The 25,758-nt window shown below is 32.8% G+C and overlaps 3 protein-coding genes across 5 annotated transcripts; 2 read left to right on the top strand and 1 right to left on the bottom strand.

Annotated features, from left to right (window-relative positions):
• Window positions 1–2,073: 2,073 nt before the first annotated feature.
• LOC7485715 (uncharacterized) lies at window positions 2,074–3,129 on the bottom strand. 2 transcript variants are annotated; one of them, XM_024595416.2, is made up of 3 exons: window positions 2,923–3,129; window positions 2,704–2,827; window positions 2,074–2,476 (listed from the first exon to the last, which is right to left on the bottom strand). In XM_024595416.2, the coding sequence occupies exons 1-3, from the start codon at window positions 3,045–3,047 to the stop codon at window positions 2,336–2,338; spliced, it is 390 nt and encodes a 129-aa protein (XP_024451184.1). In that variant the 5' UTR covers window positions 3,048–3,129; the 3' UTR covers window positions 2,074–2,335. The 2 variants fall into 2 exon arrangements, with proteins under 2 accessions (XP_024451184.1, XP_002299885.1); XM_002299849.3 differs by having other exon boundaries at window positions 2,665–2,827; window positions 2,923–3,120.
• A 3,784-nt stretch (window positions 3,130–6,913) lies between these two features.
• LOC18095033 (uncharacterized) lies at window positions 6,914–13,507 on the top strand. 2 transcript variants are annotated; one of them, XM_024591054.2, is made up of 8 exons: window positions 6,914–7,089; window positions 7,231–7,641; window positions 8,887–9,044; window positions 10,666–10,761; window positions 11,323–11,579; window positions 12,139–12,359; window positions 12,547–12,969; window positions 13,138–13,507. In XM_024591054.2, exons 2-7 carry the CDS (start codon window positions 7,309–7,311, stop codon window positions 12,925–12,927), a joined length of 1,446 nt encoding a protein of 481 aa, XP_024446822.1. In that variant the 5' UTR covers window positions 6,914–7,089; window positions 7,231–7,308; the 3' UTR covers window positions 12,928–12,969; window positions 13,138–13,507. The 2 variants fall into 2 exon arrangements, with proteins under 2 accessions (XP_024446822.1, XP_024446820.1); XM_024591052.2 differs by having other exon boundaries at window positions 12,547–13,507.
• A 9,313-nt stretch (window positions 13,508–22,820) lies between these two features.
• Window positions 22,821–25,749, top strand: LOC7485716 (uncharacterized). Its single transcript, XM_002298331.4, has 3 exons — window positions 22,821–23,477; window positions 23,586–23,753; window positions 23,906–25,749. Exons 1-3 carry the CDS (start codon window positions 22,941–22,943, stop codon window positions 25,625–25,627), a joined length of 2,427 nt encoding a protein of 808 aa, XP_002298367.3. The 5' UTR covers window positions 22,821–22,940; the 3' UTR covers window positions 25,628–25,749.
• The last annotated feature ends 9 nt before the right edge of the window (window positions 25,750–25,758 follow it).

The raw sequence follows: 25,758 nt of genomic DNA, 5'->3' as shown, positions 1-25,758 counted from the left end.
TTAAATAAATATATACTTTTTAAAATCAAAATTCTTAAAATTATAATTAAAAATATTTTTTAAAAACCATAATGACACACGCTAGAGCATGTTTGAGAGTATGGTTGTGATTATTTTTCAAAGTGTTTTTCGTGCCGAAATGCATCAAAATGATGTTTTTTTATTTTTTTAAAATTATTTTTAAGATTAACGCATCAAAACAATTCAAAACATATAAAAAAATTAATTTTTAATAAAACAAAATTGAATTTTTACGAACACGGTTTGCACTGCATTTCCAAATAGTACCTTATAATATGTTTGGTTAAGATGTTAACCATAGTTACAGGGGTGTTAGTAAATGTAATAACAATTGTTTTTAAAAATATTTTTTATTTAAAAATACATTAAAAAAATATTTTTATTTTAAAATTTTTTTTTTTAATATTAACCCATCGAAAATACACCCTTTACTGAAGACTGGTAATCTTTTATTTCAAGTTTATCTGTTGTAAGGTTGTCTTGACACCGAACTAAAGTGTCATTTTCTGAATTAGCTCCATACAGCATGATCACCATGTATTGCCTGCAGTATGCATTCCAGTTTCATGCTGAATCCTTTTTTTTCCTTAACTAATAACAACATTAATATTGTGGGCAGCTGCTGCCAAAAATATTAATTATTAGCATTGAAATTAGTTTCTACAGTGACTTAGTTAGATTAGTGTATAGAAATCTAAGGTTTACACTCCTTCATATTAATAATATATTGCTTACAAAATAGCTACTCATCATTCTCCGAACTGCATCGATGCTCCTCAAACTGAAGTTTCCGAAGCTGGACTCTAGAACCTTCAAAACTTCACAAAAGTCTGAGAGTGGGCGAGGCTAATGGAGTGGATAAAGACACGTAATTTTTACACTGCATTCTATAGTTGAAAGTAAATTTTCCAGCATTCAGAACCTTCTTGCCCGTTTGGCTAAGCGTTCGTGGCTGTGTTTAGTGTGTAACAATTGCATTGAAGTGTTTGGTTATAAAAATAATCATGATTTTTATATGTGGACCCTACCGTTATCTGCGTTAAAAACGCTGTTTTGTTGAAGCTGAAATTTCATGCTTCTCGTTGCGTTCTTGCCTCTCACATGCTTCTTGCGTTCCTGCCTCTCGTTGCTACACTGTTAATTAGCATGAACAATGTAGCATGCTAATTAATTTATTCTATGAACACTGCGCAAGATGAACAGTGTAGCATGTTGTTCTGGTCGGACCGGGTCCAGTTCGAAGCTCAAAATGCATTGAACCGGGTCCGACCCAGTAAAATAAAAAATAAAAAATATTTTTTATTTTTTTAATTGTGTTTTATTCGAAAAACTAGTGTTTAACATTATTCAATTACACTAAATAAATAAGACAGAGATCGCTTGATGACGTAGCATTTACAAAATTTGATCGCAATCCCAATTTTGTTTCTGATTATATTTTACCTGATGTTGTTGCGTGCTTAAGAAACCAAAAAAATTGTAGTCCTTGTCGGATGTATTTCATACGTGATGGAAATGTAGATAGTCTAATGGACCAATAAAAAATATTTTATATAAAGTATTATTTATTTCATGATGTAATAATAATAGTTAAATCTACAATATTTAAATTAAAAACCATCAATATTAATATATATTCTTTAAAATTATTTTATAACCTCAATTTCAAAAGCATTATTAACCAAACACATCAAACTACTTTTTGTTCAATCTCAATTTCAACCACAGTTTTAACCAAATATACATAAATACAAAATCAACCTCAACCAAAAGTACTTTTTATAAAATAATTTTTTTCAAACCATAACAGCTACCATAATACCAAACATACTTTCTCTAGAGTGGGCAAGACTAATGGAGCGGATAAAGACACGTAGTTGCACTGTTTTCTATGTCGATTTGCACTTGTTAAAGAGTTTTGTTTGGTGTTACTTAGATTAGTTTGTTTTCCTGCTGATTGAAATGAATGACTCTGCATAGGTCTTCAATTTGTAAGAAGGGAAAAAAGATAATAATGTATTATGTTTCACATAAACCCCATCATTAAAGTAATTAAGAAAAAGAAATGATGTTTATCTAAGAAATGGAAGCAATAATTTTGAAACAAATTGTGTTCTTCATACGAAACGGGAATGCTTAAATGCTTACGGAACAGGGGATGGAAATTATAGACATGATTGCATCCATTGGAAGGTCAATCAATTCGAGAAGCTTTCCATCAAATGATATGCATTTGATCTAAGAACACAAAATGATTAAAAATGATTTTTCTCAGAGCATAAACACAAAAACTACAGCAATACCGAACATTCTCTCAGTCTTGCTTTGTAGGCTTCACAACATGGCTCCCCATTCTCACTACTATTCCATCAATATCACGCACGTACCCGACCCTCTGTCCCCATTCTTTGTCCTCTGGTTTGCTCACCGGGATAGCACCGTTTTCCACTGCCCTCTGTCATCCATCGTCGTGAATAAATTATATATAAAAAAACGATAGCCATAAATTCGGCCCAATGCCCTAAAAAAAAATTGAAATCGAGATAAAACTTTTATTTTATAATAAAAAAGTTATTTTTAAAATCAAAGAAAGAAAGAGAGAGATGAGAAATGAAAACGCATGATACCGAAGGAGAAATCTACCTTGTAGGCAGCATCGACATCCGTATAAGAAAAACAAACCTCCATGGGTGGTCTCTCCCGGTCAGAATGGGGAGTCTGCACTGCACCGCTTCGGTCATCAGTCTCGCGTTGGTGAATCGGAGTGAAGGCAATCGTGGTCGGCCCGCTGTCCAGCTCTCCCCATCTATGTTCGAAACAAAATAGTAAATCTAGTTAGCATTGAATAAACAAATAATCAATTGAATTAATCTTAACTTCATATTGAAATAAAATTAGAACCTGTTAGACTCGTCTAAGCGACGAACATGATAGCCAAATGCTTTAGCATAGAAAGCAACGGACTTGGCTACGTCCTTCGCGTAGACTATCGTATAGGCATATTCTGGGCTCAGATTTGATGCCATTGCCGTTGTACTCCCTCTCTCGCTCTCCTTTGCCTCTGGTTATTGTGCTGTGCAAACCTTTTCTTTTTCTTTTTGATAAATACTGCGCAAGCTAGCTAGGGAGAGAGAGTCAGAGGCTTCGTTACTGAATCCGCGATGGATTAGACACGTAGTCAACGAATTAGTTACACGTGGGCTTCGTGCATATCTAAATAAATCGCACGCTTTCAGCTTGGAGCACCTGGCATCATGGATCCACTTGGCAGAGAAATTGTTGTTAGTGGAAATTTGTAATGCCATGGAAGTCCACGTGATTTTAAATGTTGTCTTATTATTTAAAATTAAACGTAAATAACGTTAACTACTCAAATTTTAAATTTAATTTTTAAAAATTATTATATCGAGTTTTATGAATCACTAAAAGCTTACATGATCGTTAATTTCAGGACCTATAAAATTAGTTGAGATACACGCAAACTAATCAGAACACCCATATTAATTTTTAAAAAAATTACAATTAAATCTTTACATTTATTTTGAAATCCTTTCATTCAATCATGCAATAACTTCCCTTAAAATCAATGATCAAATACATGATCATTATCCGGCTTTGTAGAATCAATATTCTACTGTTTTTAAATTTAATTAATAAATAAATTGAGTTTATATATGAAAAATATATAAGATTTAAATCATTTTATTTTTATAATCTCTTCGTTTTTCTCTTATTCCTTTCAAGTGTCTCTAAAAACAAATTAAGTACATGTATTTTTTAAGAAGTTAATTAGTTTTGATATTACTTTCTTTTTAGTGTAATAAATCAGAAAAATTAAATCTAATTTACTTTTATATCATTTTAAAAAATTAAAATTCTATTTAAAACTTAATTTTGGAAATTTAAAATAGTTTCATTTTCATTCCAAAATGCTGAATGTTTATCGATTAGTGCATGCCACGCGCCATTAACTTTAACGGGAAACTCAATAGAATTTTATCCCGTGAAAAACCCAAATACATTTTTTAAGCTCCAGTTAACTACACGATTTAATTATGGATGAAATCAGCACATTGGTGGTTTCCTCCACTGTTCAATTGTGGATCAATTCAACAAGATTTTTTTCCTACACATAACTATACTTCACACAAAGGGGATAATATTATATTAATAACAGGTGGTTATTTATTATTTATTATTTTTATAATATCATATTACCAGCATTATTAAAATCACAACACCAGAACTATCATCCTATCACTAATATCTTTCCAGCATTATAATCATCGTCATTATATCCTCATGATTAATGAAAATAATCTAAAAGATATGAAGAAAATATTATACACATATATATTATTTACTTTTTCACATTTTACCTTTGATCAATTGTTCAAAATTTTGCTTTAGTTTTTGAATTTGAACCTATAACATTTTTTTTTCACAATTAATCATTTTTAGGCCTAATTCAAGTACAATTTGATTATGAGAACAAAATTGAAAGACAGAAAATCAAAGTAGAAAAGATACTATAGATGAAAAAAATTCTCAATGATTTTAAAAATCACATAAAAAATTTAATTTAATTCTCAAACTTTACAAATTATACATATTCGATCTCTCAATATTATTTTCAATTTGATTTTCATACAAAAATTTATTTCTTTTTATTTTTTGATCCCTGCTTTGGGAGATAAGAGAGAGAGATTGCGAATTTCATTGATTGAAAAAAAAAGTACCATTGATACCAATTCAGACCACCAAAACAATCGACCTTCATGTTAAGTAATTCCACTCGATGAGAAGAGTTCAACTTGCATGTTTTTTTCTAACCCTGAGAGTGTCTAAATATTTTTTTTAATAATAAAATTACTTTGTTGCTCATAAAAGCAAAAAACTATATATGCATTTGGTCCAAGGGCTTTTTTGTTTTTTAATATTATCTGCATAGTAAAATTATATTAATACCTTTAAAAACAAATAACAATAAAACCTGCATAAGAAGACATTTTTGTCTTTTTATTTTTTATAAATAATTAAGTTAGTAATTGCCTTTAAATTCAAAAAAAGAATAGAAGCATTGTTCCAAGGATATTTTTTGTATTTTCATTATGTTTTTTTTATTGAAATAAATATTATTTTTAATTGTCAAAGATTTAATATTATTTTAAAAAAAATTTATATAATGCATGAAACATATACATCGGTGCGTGATAACCCCGCACCATTCAAACAACGAGTGTGAGGGTGTTTGATTACCAAAATCAATCAATGATGATGGTATTAGTTTATCCCTAATCAATCTTGTAATACCCCATGACTCATTTGGAAAGTCGATTTCACAATAAAAATCCCCTGGCTCATATTAGTTTTTTTTTTTTTAGTTTAACGTGGTTGTTCAAGCCAGCCTGCATGCACCTCGACTAATCCCACGGACCCTAAAGTTAACGACCATATAAGCCTCCAGTGGCCATCATATGAGCAACCACAGGGCTCGAACCTGAGACCACAGAGGGAGCAAACCTCTTGGTCCCAAACTTTTATCACTGGGCCACCACCTAGATGGTTTCATATTAGTTTTTTTAATATATACTTACCATAACCATACCTTTCATCTTACTTCTTCGTCACTAACTTTTATTTTAATATTATCATTAACTTTGTTACTTTTACCGACATTAGCTTTATAACCTTTATAAATATATATAAATTTTATAATTATTATTCCATTATAGTTACTTCTATAATAATAATAATAATAAATTATTATTGTTGTTGTTATTATAGTTGATATTTACCAATAAAATAATAATTATTGTTAATCTAATATTACTATAATTATTATCATCATTGTTATAATCTTATAAATTATTACAATATTTTACTCACCATCATAATTAAATACACCATCTATTCATTTTATATTTTAACCAATAATATATTTTTATATTTAATAAATTACATTAAGCATGAATGATTTTTTAACATATTTTTTTGTTAAAAAATAGTTTTTTTAAAATAAAATAAAAAATTAGATTAAATTTTAAAAGATAAAATTAAAAAATAAATAAAATATTTAAAACAAAATATATAATAATAAGAACACTGACAATCAACGAATAATGTAATATTTTGGAGTTTTTTTATAATTTCTAGAAAATTCTTTTCAAAAAACTAAAAAAAAATTATTATAAAAATGAAGTTAAATTTTTTCATCCAAAAAATATTTTTTATTAATTAACTTTCCTAATAATAAATAAAGACGAGAAAAGTTAGAAAGTAATCTCAGGAAATTGTTTCCATGCATGGAACAATCGTGCCAAGTTTATAGATTTCACGACGACACTATTTTTGTTCGTATACGTGTCATCAAGGGAGCTGTCAATGGCTCACAGTCGACAATCTGGGTCGTACGCTTTCTCTAACTCTTTCAGTTAGTTGGATTACAGGGTAGTAAACTATACTTCTACCCTTACGATTTATCAATATTTTCATTTCTACTCTTATAGGTTGAAATTGATCAATCTTACCCCTACACCTTTAGAAAGTTTTAAATTTTACCAGTGAAAAAAGGTTAACTTCTGTAATATTTTTATTTTATTTTTTTCTTAATTTTTTTCTTATTTTACCCCTCAAATAACCACACACACACACAATAAATATTCTAACATCTTGCCTAAACACTTGAAAACCTAAAAAAAAGAAAGAGAGAAAACTCCAAAACCAAATTCGAAAGGCCGGCTATTTAATAAATGGGTCAGATTGAAAACTAGATAGTCGGTTATTTAATAGTTGGGTGGATTGGAAAGTCGAAGGGTAATTCTGAAAAGTTTCAAACTATAGGAGTAAAAGCTTACCACTGCTAAATAAATAGGTTATAAATGAACTATTAGAAGACAAACAAAATAGCAACCAAACACAGTACAAATTGACAAAGGCTCTCTCTGCTCTTGTGTCACCTCCCTTCCTCCATAATAAAAGATCGAACCAAAAAGCTGTGTTTCCTACTCTGTTTCCCCTTCGAATCATCTTGTCATCGTTTGATCAGATCTTCATGAAGATTTTCCTGTGAGTGCTTTCTTTTCCCTTTGCTTTATTAGGCAGGATTTAATGATGCTGGGATTGAATTTAGGAATAGTTTGATTTGATGTCGGTATTTAGCTATCATAGCCACATATATTGTGCTGATCAGGGCCATGCTATTTTCAGATTGAAGTTTGCACAACAACCCTTTGATGAAATGCCACCAGTTTAAATAAGTGAAACAAATTGGGTGAACCCGCTTCCATGGGAGATCCTACGCATAAGTCTGTTAGAGATCAAGGGCAAGGGCAAGGGCAGACTGTTGTTTATAAGGGAAAAACAGTTGCCTCTGATCATAAATCATTTCCTCGGAGTGCTTGCAAGCTTATAGTTTATTCAAGACATGGTACTGGCCCAGTTGGTCAGGTAGCAATATTTTTACTCAAAGTTGCTACCTTAGAGACAGTACGAAGGGTTTCGAGGTCTAAATGTCCCCAGGTGTGGAATGGTCTTCAGGCTTTGCAACTCCTTTGCTATCCACCTTTTAAGTGGATTCAAAGATGGGCTCCCTTCAAGGGTTTGGTTAAAGGTGTACAGGTTGTTTCTTGCTTCGTACTTATTTTCTGTCATCGCAATCAAATAACATTGCTACTGGTTTATCAATTGTTTCACACATTCACTAGTTATTTACTTTCTTCACAATAACTGAAGGCAGACATTTTTACACTTATACTGAGGGTTTTTATATTATTTTTAGTTTCAAGTAATTTGGTGTAGCTCAAATGATGGAAGTGGGAAAGCATTCACAAAATATAGTAGCTATGTGCTAAAGACACATTTCCTTTTATATATGCGTGGTTCTTCTAATGAATTACTTATAAAAAAATATAATATGAAAAGAGGCACTCTTGTATATAAGTAATGGTATGGAGAAAGAGAGGGATGAGAGAGTAGAATCAGACAAAGCTCTGGGGGTTTAAAGTTGCAGCAGGTGAAAATGCCATGGGATCCTGGGATAGGATGAAGAATTGAGCGAGCAGGTGTAATTGTAGAGTGATGATTGGTTAGGATTAGAAGGAGTTTTTGTGGATGATGTAATGGTGAGATTTGAGAGTATTAAGCCTTAGTGAGAGAAATCAGAGAGGGTTCCATGTGTTTAGAATGAGCCAAGGGTCCATAAATGAGCAAGTACTTACATCGAAGACAGGTTCTTCCACAAATAATGAAGCTTTGAATTTGATCAGTTAAAGGGAGACAAATGATTAGAGAGTTTCGGTTTTGCTAACTTGTTGTCTGCAGCAGCCAAGTCAGTTGTGTCTTCATAAATAAGAAGCAATTATTGAAGAAGATCAGCACATATGATAAGAACCAATTCTATCACTGCTTGGTGTCAGAATTTGCTACTATCATCTTTGATAGTTGGTTCTCATCATAAGTGACAAATATAATCAACTGGAATCATGTGCTACAAAGAATCTGGGGACAGTTATATCCTTCAGCTTTTTTGCATGAAGCGGCTGTTGTCAAGTTCTTACATGCACCTTTGTGGTTGCAAGTCCAATACTTGAAGTGTCATGCCCAGCAATGACCCGTAATTGAAAGTTTTGCTTAGCTCATAATGATTTTTAATTTAAGGGGCTCGTTCTGCCATCAGCTATTTTTTGAACTTCAATTTCTTAACCCGTAATTTTCTTTTCTCTTGGCTTGTTGTCTGCATTTTCCTGTTATGGTTGAGGTCATAGTGAATAATTTTCTATTCTCTTCTTGTGATGATATATGCTGTTTATAACTAAGTATGATTTCCTGGAAATAATTTTATGTACTTTCCTGACTTGCTTATAGATGTTTTCGAGTCCATTATTAGTCCTTTCAGTTGCAACTGCTATATCCGATCAATCAAACTGCAGCGGTGAAAACTCAAATGGCTCCAATAATTCTCATGAAGCTGATTCAGAAACATCTTCTGAGTCACTGTCTGCACTTTCCTCTTTCGAAACAAGGTAAATAGATGTTTTCAATATTTTCAATAGGGTAAATTACAATAACCTTCCTGAGGTAAAACATAAAATTATAAAAACTATCCAAAAGTTTTAAGATTTGACATTAACCTCTTCACATGTCAAAAATGCGCTTAATTGATATTTAGAAAAATAGATAAACAAAAAAACTTAAAATATTTGAGAAAGAATATTTAAAAAAATCAAACAAAATTGATCGAAATTAAATAATGCAATTAATATTGTTCATCTACTAAAAAAATAATCATGTCCTATTTTTATGTATTCTTTCTCAAATTTCTGAAGTTCTTTAATTTAATTATATTTTCTTAATAATAATTATGGGTGTTTTGGGTACAGAGGAGAGTTTATGTAATATTTGTAAACATAAAGTTTTTTTTTTACATATCTTGAAACTTTTGGATGATCTCTGAAATTCTATGATATTGTAATTTACCTTTTTAAATGTTATAATTGTGGAGGTCTTATAACTTCTTTTTTTTTTTTTACTAAATAGGTTTAGTTCTTTTGATACTTTGTTAATGGAAAACAATAGTTATTTTTCTCCATTTTTATGTGAAACCTTTACCTTTTTAACATCTGCTCTCTTGATGAACTGGAATCACAAGAGCAAATCTACAATTTCTTATAAAAATAGTTTAAACAAGCAATTTAATCAATTTTAAAACTTGTAATGCGTGTTGTTGATGTTTGGTTTATTATTACGTGAGAGATATGTTGTAAGTTGGTGACTAACTGATGAAGGTTTGAAATCTAGGACTAGTGATTTTAGGATTGTAATTTGAATTTTGATGTTCAATCTTGGGTTATGGGGTGTCAAATATAAACAAACAGGCTATTTGTGCCAACTGGAATTGGAAATTGCAGATGAAAGTTGGTTCTGTTGTGACCGGGTACTTCCTAACTTTGATTAAGAGCTTGTGTTGAGCTGTCAATTAACAATGGCCAGTTAAAACACATAATCAATAAATTCATTACACCTTTTAATTTTCTATTTGTTTTCTTCTCCACATCAACATCTGGTTTTTTTTCATCCTTCAACTGGTCCATGAACGAATTGGTTGACTTCGGAATTATATGTGGGCCTGGGACCTTGATTCTTGAATCCTAGTTCTGACAAAAACACCAGTTTACTGTCTGAAACAATGCAACACAGTTTCTAGTTTATTGGGTACAAGATATTTGGAAAAAAACTGTTTGGAAGATGCTGGGTTTGTAACCCAGATGACATTGAGCTGGATTTGGTCAGTTGATGTCTTGGGGCTATATTATAGTGGCTCAGTAAGTCCACGAGGAACTTGTTTTAGTGCTTGACATGACATGGGTTTTTGTTTTGGATGCGTCTTTGGTATGCTTGTTAGCTAGATATCTACCTGGCTCTCTTTTATTGATGTCTTTTCTTGGTCATTCATTGCTCAATAAGATTTAAGCTTATGGCCTTTTTTTCTCTTGATTATTGTCTGGTGGATGTATCGGTTTTATTTATTTTATATATGTTTTTGGTTATGATATTTTACTAAAGAAATTTGTTTGGGAACTTTGGTGTCCTGGAACTACTTCCGGGGATCTAGTTACAAGTTTATGGCTTTCATCTGATCTGCAGGACTTCTGACGTGGCCTCTCAAAGTCTAGCATCTGAAATTTGGTTGATACAACTGTACAGGGAGCTAGAAAATCAAGGAATTGCATTACCAGAAAGGTGGTTTTTCTCACTTATAATGTACCAGGAATGTGAAAAATATGTGCTGTGTGGTTTTCTTGTTCTGGATTCTAGGACATCATCTTGTTATGTACTTTACAGCCAATTAGTTCCATCATTGATCGTCTGTGTACTTCTTTATCAATCAAGAATGTGACCAGGCTCTGTGCTAAAGACCTTAACATGTTCTATCCATTCCATGCTTATTTCTGTTCTGGCAACTGTTTCTGAGCTCATCATAAATTTGTCATACAAAAACAGACATGTTCTAAGAAAGTTCAGATCCTTATCTGCTTCCTGGATTTCAGCCTTATGTCAATGTCTAAGATAATTCTCCTCATCCTCCAGTGACCCAGAATGAACTTCTAGTGCTATTCTTGTTCCTCTGCTGTATTAGGTCTCCGAAAAGTCTCATATACATCACTCAGCTGTCCATTTGGTTAATTTTCTCAAAGACATAACTTTTCCGCACTGGTTTGGAAACTCATTTCATAGTCTTAAATTCTTTGAACCTCTTGGCTTTTCTTGTTGCAGCTGACCATGACATGGATGTTTATGCAGAATTAATGAGGACGAGCTCCGTAGATTTTACTCTGCTGCAAATGGGGACTTTTCGTGCTTTTTATTGTCAATAAAGAAGACAATCCGTTGGAGGGAGACTTACAGAATTCTTTCACAACAAGAGCTTGAAAACTGGTCAAATATGGTCTTCTGGCATGGTCTTGATGTGCTGAACCGACCTTGCCTCATTGTGCGGCTTGGTCTAGCTTGCGCCAACTTTCCATCTCATGAGAGAGCTCGCTTCGCTCAAGCCATTAGTAAGTTCCTATTCTTTGACCATATATCATTTCACTTCTTGCCATATAGGCCATTGGATGCTGGCATCCAAATAAAAAGGTTTTCCTCACCAAAGATAACAAAGTATAATTGCTGTTCCATCTAAGCAGCACCTCAATTTTAGGTTCTTCATTGGAGGCAAATCGATCATGTTTCTCACCTTCTAATGTCTGGTATGCTGGTTGTTTGCTAAAACTGCCCAAACCCTACTTATAAACTGGTCCTTATGGATGAGCTGAAGAGCATTGGTTGAATAACGTGCAATGTTGACCATTGATGCCTTTATTTATTTTCTATACTAAAAGCACCATCCTGCAAGGTCAACAATGTAGCTGGTTACTTGCCTGCTAAAAAAATGATTCGTTTTCTGATGATAGAAGGAATGGATTTGAACCAATGGAATATCTCCTTTTCAATTGCTTATGTGAGTTTGAATTTTGAAATAAGCTGTCAACGTTTTAGTATGTTTGTTCCATTAGTTTATCTATTTTGACATTTTCTATGTTCAATTTCAATATTAATGAAATGGATATGCACCAGTATCTCAGGTAGAGCATGGAATCCTGCATTTAGTTGATGAAGATAGTCCTCAGATTACCGTTCTCGTGGATTGTGATGGGCTATCACCATTGAAAATACCTATGCAAATGATGAGATCCTGCTCTTCACTTCTGCATGATAACTTCCCCAACCGCCTTGGTCATTTGGTTGTTATACGGCTTCCTCCAGTAGTTCGAGTTATTGCTCAAACCTTTATCCAAGTAAGCATACTTTCTCATAAGGATCTGAATGATTGGTCTTCCTGTGTTACATTTTTCATTTTTTGTCGTTTTGGGTTGTAGAAACGAAGGGGGTATTACTTTTTATGAAGTTCTTGTCATCATGTAAAATCTGTGCCTTTATTCTCTCCCTTTATATGTCTAAACATTGATCTCTCGTTCTGTTCAGGTTCTAAAACCTGTCACAAGGAAGAAGCTGAGAATTGAAGGGAAAATGTACCACAGGGTTCTCTTGGAGTGCCTTAAGACACTCCCATCATGTCTTGGAGGTAATTGCAGTTGTGAGATATGTTCAGACGTTCGCATTATGCAGCAGCCACAATCTACAAATGAGATCAGCACAGCCAGTCCATTTTTTAGTGGTGGTGGGGAAGATCTTCCTTCACCACATCTGACTACCCAGGCTGATGTTCATGTTAATGATAACTGGAACCACCTGTTGAGAACTCTTGTAATTGGCATTCTTATGGTGTGGGTTCTTGTAGCTATCCTTGCCGGAATATATGATCCCGAACGCCATCTCTTTCAGTTTCCTCAAGGAAAAGAGTGAAGCAGACCTTCTGATTTCTCTTGCTGCCTTCATAATTTTCAGGTTAGCTTTTATTGTATACACCATAAAAATGTCAAGATATTGTTTTTAATAAAAATTGTTGTTTCTGCTTGTTGAATATCCGGTATTCTTGTATTCATAGTTGAGAATGTATATTATTGTTGTATGTATTCATGGTCTTACAATTCTAGCATTGTATTTTGTCTATAGCTGAATGCAATCTTCCAAGGAAGCAATTCTCTTTTACTCAGTGTCACTTTGTTGCGGCATAATATAGTTGGTTAGTTGGCCTCTTTTCTGTACGAAGGATGGATGAATGTGTCAGAATTTGCAACCACAAGCAGTTTGTGATGCTTTTTGGCAAGGGACTAGCAAACTAGCATAGCTGCTTATTGAAGAAATAGATAAGAGACTATAATCTTGTTAGACAGTAAGAGGACAACCTTAACTGGTGATAAGGTCTGGCTAACCGGCCCTAAGACTCAACATTATCAGCTTTACATATAGTATCTATGGTATTTATGGTGTTTGGGATTGCAATTCAACTATTTTTTTAATTTTAAATTTTTTTATGTTTTTTTTATCGGTTTGATGTGTGTCAAAAATAAATTTTTTAAAAAATATTATTTAGATTAATTTTAAAGTAAAAAAATACTTTAAAAAATAATCTTCATCATTACACTCGAAGTACAATCAAATTACACTAAAAGTCTCGACGAATACAATTTGAAGAGAACCCAGAGAATTGTGGAAAATTCCATCACAATTTTATCCCATATAAAATGAGAAATTTTTTAGTGTTAAAGAGTAACTAATTACATGTTATTAGTTATTTTTTTATTCACTTTTTTTAAAAAAAATAGAGACAGTAGGAGAAAAATACTAGAAAGACATTTTTTTATTTTTTATGGGTCACAAGTTTATTTTATCTCGTCTGTGTGTCTGCCTCTCTCTATTTTTTTTAAAAAAGTAGATTAAGGAAATAACTAATAAAATGTCTTCCTGAACACCATAAAATAATTTACGTACTTTCAATGCATACAAGTGAATGAGTAATTATTTCATACGATGAACAAATTCTGCTCTTCATTTCAATTAAATGTCTGAACTCTATGAACACAAGTCATTTTCTTAATTAAAATCTAAGTGGATCGCACTGTTTATATTTTAACAAACATTATCAGTATCAACATTTTTAATAACGTGAAATAATCCAGATCCACCTATTTTCTACAAAATATTCATTTTTTTGCATATTTTGAGAGCTAGAAGGGGGGGCACGAGAGTTTAATTTGTTTATGTTAGGAAACCAAGTCTCCGCGAACCGTGGGATTTTTTTTTTCTTTTGCTCTTCTGACCACGAATACCTGTGTCTTCAATTCGCTCAATTATTAATCAAGTATCAAGAATAAACCTAAAAGACGTGGGGTTTTGCTGTAGCCATTTTTACTATTCTATTATTGTAATAGTTGATTTTTACAAAAAAATTTAATTTGATCCTTAATAAAAAAAAAATTTGTACAATTGAGCCTTTATGAGCCAAAATTTGCAACCAATTGCATATTTCTTGGGGGGAAGAGTTGGATTGAAAGTCAGAGGATCAAAATGAAAATGATGAGTAACATAGGTGGTGGTTTTGAATTTCATGTAAAAATTTTACTTTAGTCCCCCATCTTTTTTAGTTTATAGGTGACCAGTACCTTGAGTTTTCATAAATTTAATTTTGATATCAAATTTCATTTTCTTCACATTTCAATTCTTTTCTGTTAGAGGAAAGAGAGAAGCTCACCAAATTTCAGCTTAGAGATAGAAAGTTGCCTTTATACCTATTCCGACCATCAAAATAGTTGAAATTGATGTTAATGTGTTATATTTAGTGAGGAGAGTCTTATAAAGGTTGTTTTAAGCCTCAATTTTTCCAAATAAAAAAAAACAGATCTAAGTCAAGAAAGAGAAAATTTATTCGGTTTGATTTTGTAATTTGAGCTGTTTTTTGGGTTGCTAAATTGGTTTCTACATGTTCTAGGATTAGTTTTTGGCTATAAATGGGTTGAAAAATGAGTTTGGTGGTTAAAAACTCACACCTTTGATTTTCCGGCTACCACAATGGTGGCTGAAATCTGGGTTAGGAGATGACATGTCGTCTTCATATTTTAAAAGAAAGAAATAAAAAGGGTGCATAACAGGTCGTTCCCCCTTGAAATGAGAAAAAAACAGACATGCGAGTACGAGCCTAGACTTAAAGACCTACATGTCTGGGTCGTTCCTTCTATAGACCCAGTGTGCTAGGTCGTAGGCCAACATTGCTGGGATTTTTTTGGTCTTTTTTTTAGACACAGAAAAAAATTTGCCGGTTAGTTCCATGGTTTGGATTGCAAGTTTGACAAGTTAAGCTATAACATCCAGCCTATTGTTTTTTGTGTTTAATGCACTTTTAATACCTCGATTTAAAAAAAAAAACAATCTTACCATTTATTATCGATGATCTAATTTTTTAATTAACTTAAAATTAAAGAAAAAATTGTTTCACCCTTTGTTATCAACAATTTGCTTTTGCTATCTTAGTCTCATGTGTTTGTCATGTTCCTTTTTTTTTAAAAAAAATATTTCATTCGCTTTATTGTCATGTAAATCTATTAAATAAAAAATAATCTATGGAATAAAAAGTTTATTGAATCCAATGGCGTGCATGATTTGCACCGAGAGCTTGGTTAGTTAGCTCAAGTTTACTTGGGTTTTTTAAAAAAATTAGGTTTTCTATCACCAATTTTATTTTTCAACATTAAATTAATTCGAGATTTAGGACCACTTTGTTTTTTTCAAGATCATATCCCCAAGTTTCGCTTGTCAACCCGAAATGACCTAGATTGATCCAATGTGTTTCCATCTCAAAGTTAAATAAAAATATTGTCTAATATGCACCTGATTTTAAATTAATGGATAAAATATTTTCATTTCTTTAAAAGACACATTACAAATACCTAGATTTGTTTTCATTTGATCTTTTTTTCTTTTGCTAAGTGAGAACCTAGGGGCTTGCCTAGGTGTTATTTTGGTTTCAATAAGTTCCATTTCATAAGGGTTGTTTGACCTATGTGTTTTTTTTCCTTCTCCTGGCCCGAGGAAGTAACCCTAACCGCGAGAATCATTTTGGCTTCGAATTGATTTTGTTTTTTTGAGATGTTTTTTGGGTTTCTAGTGGCCATTGATATGTTAATCAAGGTGATTACAATGTTTTCTAGGTATTTTATATTAAGAATGAGTTTTAAATTGAAAAAAAAAAAAACAAACCCCAAATTTCCCAACAAACTGCATAAAGTACACATTGTTTATTGTTTTTTTTTTAAAAAAAAAACAATGGCCCGTCCCTTTAAGAAACAAGAAAAAAAAGATAGGTTCAGGTGCGCTGGCTAGGCTATTTTTTTAATGCTCAAGCCCACGCGGCTAGACTCTTATTTTTCTATTTTATATTTGGTTTAAAAAATTTGATAAAACAAATTCTTGAAATCTAATTGAGTACATTATCTGAGTAGCCGTTTGACAAGTTGATTTGCGGCATTCGATATATTATTTGTTTTTCTATAATGTTTTTTTTATGTCCCTTAATTAACAAAAATATAATTTCATCCTTTGTTATTGATGATCTATTTTTTTTTTATTTAACTCAAATCTAAAAAGAATGTAATTTTACCTTTCATTGTCAATTATCTACCTTTGCTATCTAGCCCCATATGTTTGTCAATGTTTTTTTTTTACTTTTTTTAAAAAATATTGTTTTATAAAAAAAATTATCATGCACTTTATTGTCGTGTAATTAAAAGAAAAATAATATATGGTATAAATAATTTATTGAATCTGGTGACATGCATAACTTTCACCGCGGCTTTGCTTGGTTGACTCAAGTTCACTCTATTTTTGTAATCAAATGTTGTTCTTTAACCGATTTTATTCTTTAACATTGAATTAATTCGGGATTGAGCTTTTCAAATTTTTTTCCAAGATTATCTCCACGAGTTTCACATGTCAGCTCAGGTTAACCAAGGTAGATCAAATGTTTTTCCTTCTCAAAATTAAATTGAAATATAATTCAATTTATGGTTAAAATCATTTTTTTTAGAAGACAAGTTACCAATGCCCAAACATTTTTTTTCGCTCAAAAGAAACTTTACTACGATTCGCGGAGAAGCACGAGACAATTGGTTAGTTATATATTTGGTGCTATACTATATTGGGAACTTGCTCTACGCCATGAGCCGATTCAATTTTTATTTAACATAAAAAGGTTCCTTAAGCGACGATAGTATTTTTAAAGAAGCAAGAAAAACTCGACACTCGGTTCATTAACTTGAATATATCAAATAAGATTGGTTAATGTAATAATCTAATTTAAATCAAAGGCAACTATAAAAAATGAAATGTAAAAAAATATATGGTAGTAATTAATTAAAAAAACGAGACATCAATATCATACATGTAAGGAGAATAAAGAAAAGATCGTTGGAAAACTTTCGACACTCCACCGTATACATCATTCACGATCGAAAGAGTTTGCTAAGACGATTCAAACCTCACTACAAAAGGATGCAAGATGACATTCAAAGAAGCCACTTAGGTTGCTAGAGCAATGCCCCAGAAAAGCAAATCAAATAAAATACAATGAAATGAGTATCCATCGATATTCAATTAATCAATTCTATTTAATTCAAGAATAAAATCTTTTTTTAAAAAATATATTTAAAAAATAAAAAAAATAAAAAGACCCTAGATAACCCAACCAAATAAAAAAAAAACAAAGGAAGTAGAAAGCATACCAAAAAAAAAAAAACAAAGCCTAATCTTCAATAAAATAAATTTTAAAGGATAAAATTAAAAATAAAAATAACTTAAAAACTAAAAAAAATTGGCAAAGCAAAAAAACAAAACAAAAAAAAATGATGGAGGGTGGAATCTCTAAAAAAATAAATTATAAAAATCATCTCAGATGACATATATAACAATTAAAACAATAGGGACCAAATCTGACAAATAAAAAACATTAAAGGAGCATGTAATTGAAAAAAAATTTGATTTTCATAAATTATTTCAAATAAAACTAATATTAACCAAAATACCAGGGACTAAATCGAAAACAAAGAGAAGTTGAGGGACTGATTTGAAATATTGCAAGGAAAGGCACACAAATCAATGGAGAGGGTAAAGAAAGAAGAAGTAAGAAATGGTTGTTAAAGTCAAACCAATTTTTTTTTTGTACACACACCACTATTCCATGGAGAAGATGTCGAGACAAATCTAAAGACACTCGAAAATGACTTTTTGGTTACCGAAATCACTACAAGCACCAACAAATATTTTTTAAATACCTTTAATTTATTAAAAGACAAAAACACCCCTCAATTTACCCAATAACAACAAAAATACCAACAATGCAATGAAAAAAATGTCATTAAACCCAAGGTATAACAAATTGAACCCCAAGAGTAAGGACTATTTTTATTGTGCAAATAAAAAGGATAAGACCAAAACACCTCTCTTCGACGGTCAAAGTATTTTTGTATATAAAGGAAAATATGTTATTTTACTGTGCACCTTATAATTAAAAATACAAATCTATCCCTCAATGGAAAACAACAATGTATAACTTTTAAGGGTATTTATGTCATTTTACTATGTAATTTAAAAGGTAAATACCAGTCTTGCTCCCGGCTAGTTCAAAAATTCCAAAATGCCCCTATTGCAAAGGAAACCCTTCAACCATCAGCCTAAAGGTTTTTTTAGGGCAAGATCATAAATTCACTCTTCCCATCCATAATGAAATTTGTCTAAAGGAGCAATGAATTCATCACCCCTTTCTGTTTTTTGTTTTTTTGTTGTAATTTACATATTATTAAGTAAATCATGGAGTCTTCTACTCTCGTGATCCATCTAAGAATATTCAAGTGACTGGCCTAGCCTATTACTAGACTAATGCACTTCTTGTGAGTGTTTGACAGTGTGGTAATTTTTGTTTTTGGATGCTTTTCAAAATGTGTTTCACTTGAAAAAAGCATCAGATTAATGTATTTTAATATTTTTCGATGATTTTGATGTGTTGATGTCAAAAATAAAAAAGAATATGAAAAAAAAACATTTTGATGTATTTTTCAAGCAAAAAGCACTTTACATCACAATACCAAAACACTTGTAAGTTGTGAGGTAACAGTCATGGATTAGAATCATGACTTTTAAAAATGTTGTAGTTGGAAAGTGTGATATTTCAAACAAATTGTTAAAATAGAAAGATACAAGTTTCAAGGAGAAAGAAAAAAGAGAGAGAAAAAAAAGAAACAATGAGACCCTGAAGGCACGTCAAAGTTCCGATGACGGCATCTCCAATATCATTAGAAAAATCTCAACGAGAAAAATCCACCAATACTAACAAAAGATGACAAACAGTACTAAAAAACAATTATTACCTTTAGGTAGCTCGTAAGACATGCTCTAGTTAATGTTAAGACCTTTCTTGTTGTTATTGCTTAGAGATAAATATTGTTGATGTCATTACTAGTTGTTATTATTATTGTTGTCGTTATTGTTGTTGCCTCTTATTTTAGACTCCTAAAGCTTAGTACTTATGGAAATAGATCCTTTTTTACATAAAAAAAAAATTAGCAGAATCAATGATACATGTAACTTGTTCGACATCTATTATGTCAATAAACCAATCTTGCAATTGAAAACACCTCAAATCGATTAAAAAATACAAAATCAAATTAAAAAAAATCATCTCTCAACATCAATTTATTTTTTAATGCAAGATAAGAGGGATGAAACACCTCATCAGAACTCCCTTTGCTATTTTCTGGTGATTTTTTTCTCTCATCTCTCAAGTTGAGGGATTGAAAATGAACAAAATAAATTTTTGGATCAAAATAAAAATTATAAAAATTTTGAGATTGACCTTGCATTTTCTCTATATTTTACATAGTGGTACTCTTTCTTTTAATTTTATCTTTCTATTATAATTTAAAATTTTATCTCATGAAATTATATCATATAAGGATTAAATCAAAAATTAAAAAAAAATCTGTTGATGAAATTAAAAGAAAAAAAAACTTCACTTTCAAATGTAAATAATGAAACACCTCTCCTATACCCCAATTCTAGTTGGTTAGTTGAAGTTCATATGGATTTCTTTTATGTCTATGTGGCCTTTCGGATTCGGAACAGATAGGACATGCGACGTGGTGACAAGAAAAGAAGAAGAAGAAGAAGATTTGATACGTTATCATTCCACTCGACTTATTACAGTTTTTGGATGCCCATTTTTAATTTCTGGTGCTAATTAAACCAGAAACTTCCATGGGTATCTCAATTTGCTATATCATTTTTCTCCATCTATAACCATTAATAAATTCCTATGATGCATTATACCGATGTAGAGTTAGTATTTTTAAGATTATTAAAAAACAATTTAATTAATATGTAATTAATTGATATGAGAATAAACCATGTTGATCTGAAAAATATGTCTTAATATCATTAAAAAAAAACTTAATTTTGATTAATGTGTAGTTTGATTCAAAAATACAATCTTGAAATAAATAAAAAATCTACAGCCATTACTTGTTAACACACCAATTAGTTAGTTTCTCCTCTAATCATAGTTAAAATGTGAGCATACAGGCATACAGCGCTCTTGGGATGGAATGGCCATGGTACTGTCGTTTCTTGATGAAGGATGAGGAGGCAAACATTAATTTAATTATTATTAGACGATAAGTTGATGGATAGTGTAAACAGCAGTAAGAATCCAACAATGAAAGGAAGCATCTGCAGAGTTTAGCTAAAATGTATCTCCTTCATTGCTAAGTGTCTTTAGCATGAAACGCCTCTTCTTAGTTACGTAATTGTCTTTTAATGACATTTTCTTTCATCTGAAATATGATCGTGGCAGATCAATGAAGGAGTTCTGTTGAGTAACTGGTTCTTTGTCTTTTAATGACCTTTTCTTTCATCTGAAATACTATCGTAGCAGATTAATGAAGGAGTTCTGTTGAGTAACTGGTTCTTTGTCTTTTAATGACCCTTTCTTTCATCTGAAATATGATCGTAGCAGATCAATGAAGGAGTTCTGTTGAGTAACTGGTTATCGTAGCAGATCAATGAAGGAGTTCTATTGAGTAGCTGGTTCTTTGTCTTTTAATAACCTTTTTTTTTATCTGAAATATGATCGTAGCAGAACAATAAAAGAGTTTTTGTTGAGTAACTGGTTCTTTGTCTCGAGCAAATTAATTAAGGACGAGATCAGAGAAGGGCTCATTAGGATGGTGACTGCTGATCATCACTTAGGTTAATTGTACGACGACAAGATCCTATCACTGTACTGCGCATAAGATCCCACCACATACGGACGGTCCCAGGACTGCTACTAATTAAATTTCCTTCCTAAACCTTTTGATTTTTATTTTTCTGATGTCATTTTACACTAAGTGAGTGCATGGGTCGTGGGTGCCTGGTAGTGCCAAAGTCTCTCCATGCTGCTTCCAATCACAAGACTTATGGGTAATGGCATAAGCATGTGAGCTCCAAGGGGAATTTACCTAATAAGAAAACAAGGGCATTTGAATTTAGAAATACGAGAGATATATAGTAATCACGGATACACGTTTCTTTAAAGAACTTGCAAAAATAAACTTGGACTAGGGATATACTAAGCAAGCAGCAGCAACTCTGCTCTATCTAACTCGATGCAACGATACATATATTTGATAAAAGCATCAACGTGGGCCACTTGACCCTTCATTCTCCTCAAAGAGCAGAAATCAGTACAAGATGGCCGAGGACAGGATAAGTGGGCATCGACAGAAAACCCACTTAAAAGTACTGCAACGTGATGGATGTGTTCTCTATTTAATTTCCATGTTAGATTGTTTATAATGTTTCGTGGAACTGTAATGAAGTTAGTTTCCCACCTTCGATCCTTTTATTGAAGAAATGCTGGCTCTGAATGTTTCATGTGGTGGCTTGTCGGTTCTGGCTAAAGTCTTGGCCATCATATATTGGAAAGTCTATTCTGATTTCCATTAACCAAACATTCTTCCCATTGTTTATACACGATAATATTTATGTTTGGAGGTGTTCTTTTCATGGGTAGGAATTAAATCTTTTAAGCATTCAAACATCATGCGTGTCCTGAAAAGTTTAGTGTATATGATTAATTATATTTGTGTATAATTAAGCACTATAACCTATCTAAAAGTATTTGAAATTAAAGGTGATTATCCTCTTAATGACAAATAGAGACCTGGGGAATTAATTTTTTTGTTTTTTTAATTAAATGCATTAATTTGTATTAGAATATTAACACAACAAATACTAGAATTAATCTCTTTCTTAATTAATAAATGAACATAATTGCAAAACTCTTTCGAGGAAAGTTAATATCACAAATGCACTTTTGCGTTTAATTTTCCCATTCATTTCTTAATTTTTATAACTAATCGAGACAATCTAACTGGACAGATAATGGAACCAATTAAATCTCAATTTGCATTATATATAGAAACAATATATCCAAGTATATTTTCCTTCAAATCGTAAACACTACTATAGCCATTTTTCCATTTACAAGTTAATCGGCTGTTATGCGATTAAAATTACTTAAGCTAATGAGCCATGGCTGCTGGGCCATTTTAGCTTTAGCATGACTTCAATTTTTTATCCAAAAAAGCATGACTTCAATTTAATGCAATTCTAATTTCTAGCTACTCCCACCTCAAGTGCCGCAAGTACTTTCAGCGCAGCGAATTCTTACATCACCACTAATTGCGACACTCGCACCTTATGCTTGGTCCTAAATTTCCTCTTTATAATCTGTTGTCTTATATAATCTCGGCTCTTATCAGCCCAAACCCCACAGCACCAGGCATTGCTCTTAGCAACAATAGGCGTAGACCACGCATTCTCGACTATAACACTTGCCATTTCACTTGCCATTTCTTTCTTCTCGATCCAATCCCTGTAATAGTGTAATTATGCTAGCCACAACAGACCGTGCCCGAGCAGTGTGGCTCCGTTGCCTGGCCTCGGCGTTCAGGACTGCTCTGGCATGTACCATAGTTGGTTGCACCACCCTTTATGGTCCAGCTGCTGTCCAACACTATATAGCCTTCCCTGCATTCTCTTATGTGACTGTGATACTCATAGTCACTGATGCAACTTTAGGTGACACTCTTCATGGTTGCTGGCTAGCACTCTATGCCACGATCCAGAGCGTAGGGCCGGCTCTGCTGAGCCTTTGGCTGGTTGGTCCAGGTCGGTTTACAAATGGCACCATATCCTTAGCAGTGGCCCTGGCTGCATTTGTGGTGGCATTTCCTGAGGGGACTCATTTGATAGCAAAGCGAATTGCACTGGGTCAGATTGTTATCGTGTACGTTATAGCTTTTATCAATGGTGTGGATGCTGAGGCTATTATGCATCCTTTGAATGTAGCCGCTAGTACAGCTATTGGAGTCTTAGCTTGTGTTATTGCCCTGCTCTTACCATATCCAAGACTGGCTTGTTGGGAGGTGTTTAATCATTATATATGCATTATAACTAATTAATTAGCATGAATAGTTTGAAAATATTTTCGATAGTGGAAGATAAATATTAATCCTGTAAAAATTACATTGCAGCTGAAACAAGATTGTGGAAAGCTAGCTGAAAACGTTTCCGAGAGGCTGAACCTCTATGTGAAAGCTTTCTGTGCAGAAGACAATGCATTGGCATTGACATCTATCTCCCAAGCCAAGCCATTGACTATTGCTGGTGCCAAACTTCTCCAGAGTATCAAACGCTACCAAGTAAGAAATTTTGTAGCATTTTATAACACTATTTATTGATTCTATATGGCGCCGTCCACTACCAGTGCAAGACTAGATTTCAATTACAATTAGCTGAGTTGCTTATAATTAACTTGCATGCATGCACCATTTCTTTTCTGGATTGTGTACAGGAAAGCGTGAAATGGGAGAGGCTTCCATTGAAGTTTCTGAGAAACTTTTACTTGAATCCGGGAGAGAGATTGCAAGAGCTAGAGATACCATTGAGAGGGATGGAAATAGCTTTAACCAGTACCAGTTCATTTCCTATAAGAATGCTCGAGGCAGAGACCAAACAAGGTCTAGTTCAACTAGAGGAGCATGTTAGCCTGACCCTAAAACAGATCAAGAATTGTTTTCCTAGAGATTCTTTTACTGTTCCAGAATCAAATGCAGACAAAATAATCGAGTTCCTTCAAACACTTCAAGCAACGATCCCAACAAACCATGAAGATTTGCCCTCTTTTTTCTTCTTATTTTGCATGAAACTCCTCCAAAGAAAATCACTGGCGAAACCAATCACCTCCATACAACAAAAAGAATCAAGCACTCCATGTCAAAAGAATGGGTTCTTCAAGAGCATGTGGATGAGCAACTGGTCCACAAGTGTAAACTGCAAAAGGCTTATGCCAGCATTCAAATGCTCTCTCTCCTTGGGCCTTGCTGTCCTGTTTGGTTTGATATATAGCAAGAAATATAGTTATTGGTCAGGCCTCCCTGTAGCCATTAGCATGGCTGCCGCAAGGGAGGCGACGTTCAAAGTTGCTAATGTTAAAGCACAAGGGACAGTCTTGGGGACTGTATATGGAGTATTTGGCTGCTTTGTGTTTGAAAGGTACTTTCCAATAAGGTTTATCTCTCTCCTTCCTTGGTTCGTCGTTATCAGTTTTCTGAGGCACAGCCAGATGTATGGTCAGGCAGGTGGTATTTCTGCAGTGATTGGAGCTGTAATAATATTGGGCAGGAAAGATTTTGGACCACCAAGCGAATTTGCTATAGCAAGAATTGTGGAAACTTTTATTGGATTATCTTGTTCAATCATGGTAGACCTTCTCTTGCAACCCACTAGATCTTGTTCTCTAGCTAAAGTTCAACTTTCTAAATGTTTCGGGACATTGTCTGCTTGCGTTGGCTCAATGAGCCTTGCAGCCAACAGAAAAACCAACTTGCTAGAGAAACAAAGGAGACTAAAATTGGATGTTAGCGAACTAGGGAAGTTCATTGGAGAAGCTGAGGTGGAGCCCAACTTCTGGTTTTTGCCTTTTCATAGTGCTTGCTATTGTAAGCTCTTGGCGTCTTTGTCAAAGTTGGTGGATCTCTTCCTTTTTAGTGCTGATGCAGTGGGACTCCTTGAACAAGAATCACAAAAACTTGGAGCTTCCTGGAAGGAGTCTGTAAATAAACTACATGGTGACGTTGAAATTTTCAAGGAAATGGCTGGTTCCTTGGTTAAATGTTTTGAGGATGTCACATTGTTGAAATCGCTAACATTTCTTGAAAAGAAACTTGAAAACAAGAACATCTCTTATGATCTTGAACTGGGAAAATCTTCAAACTGGAACATTTTTAAAGCTTCCAGTTTAAAAGACGATAAGATAGATAGCATCATCAGCTCTTACCTCCAACATTCAAAAGAAATTGTAGACAAGTTTCACGCAGCTGATCATGAAGGGGAAAGGGAACTGAAGAGCCAGGTGGTCTTATGCTTGAGTGCTCTAGGTTTTTGCATGAGCAACTTAATAAAAGAGACAAGAGAGATTGAGAAGGGAATCATTGAACTTCTTCAATGGGAAAACCCTTCAAAACACATAAATTTGTACGAGATTTCATGTAAAATTCATGCTCTAAACAATTGAACAATATTGTTACCAATTGTATAAATTTAATGCAAGAAGTCAATGCTTCTTACGTCTGTAATATTTTTGAAAAACAGGTTTCAAGAATTGAACTTGCCAAGGGAAAGTTGTGCAGCTCACAACCAATGTTA

This window comes from Populus trichocarpa, chromosome 1, assembly GCF_000002775.5.
Source record: "Populus trichocarpa isolate Nisqually-1 chromosome 1, P.trichocarpa_v4.1, whole genome shotgun sequence".
Lineage (NCBI taxonomy): Eukaryota > Viridiplantae > Streptophyta > Magnoliopsida > Malpighiales > Salicaceae > Populus > Populus trichocarpa.
This window is presented reverse-complemented; position numbering and strand designations above follow the sequence as displayed.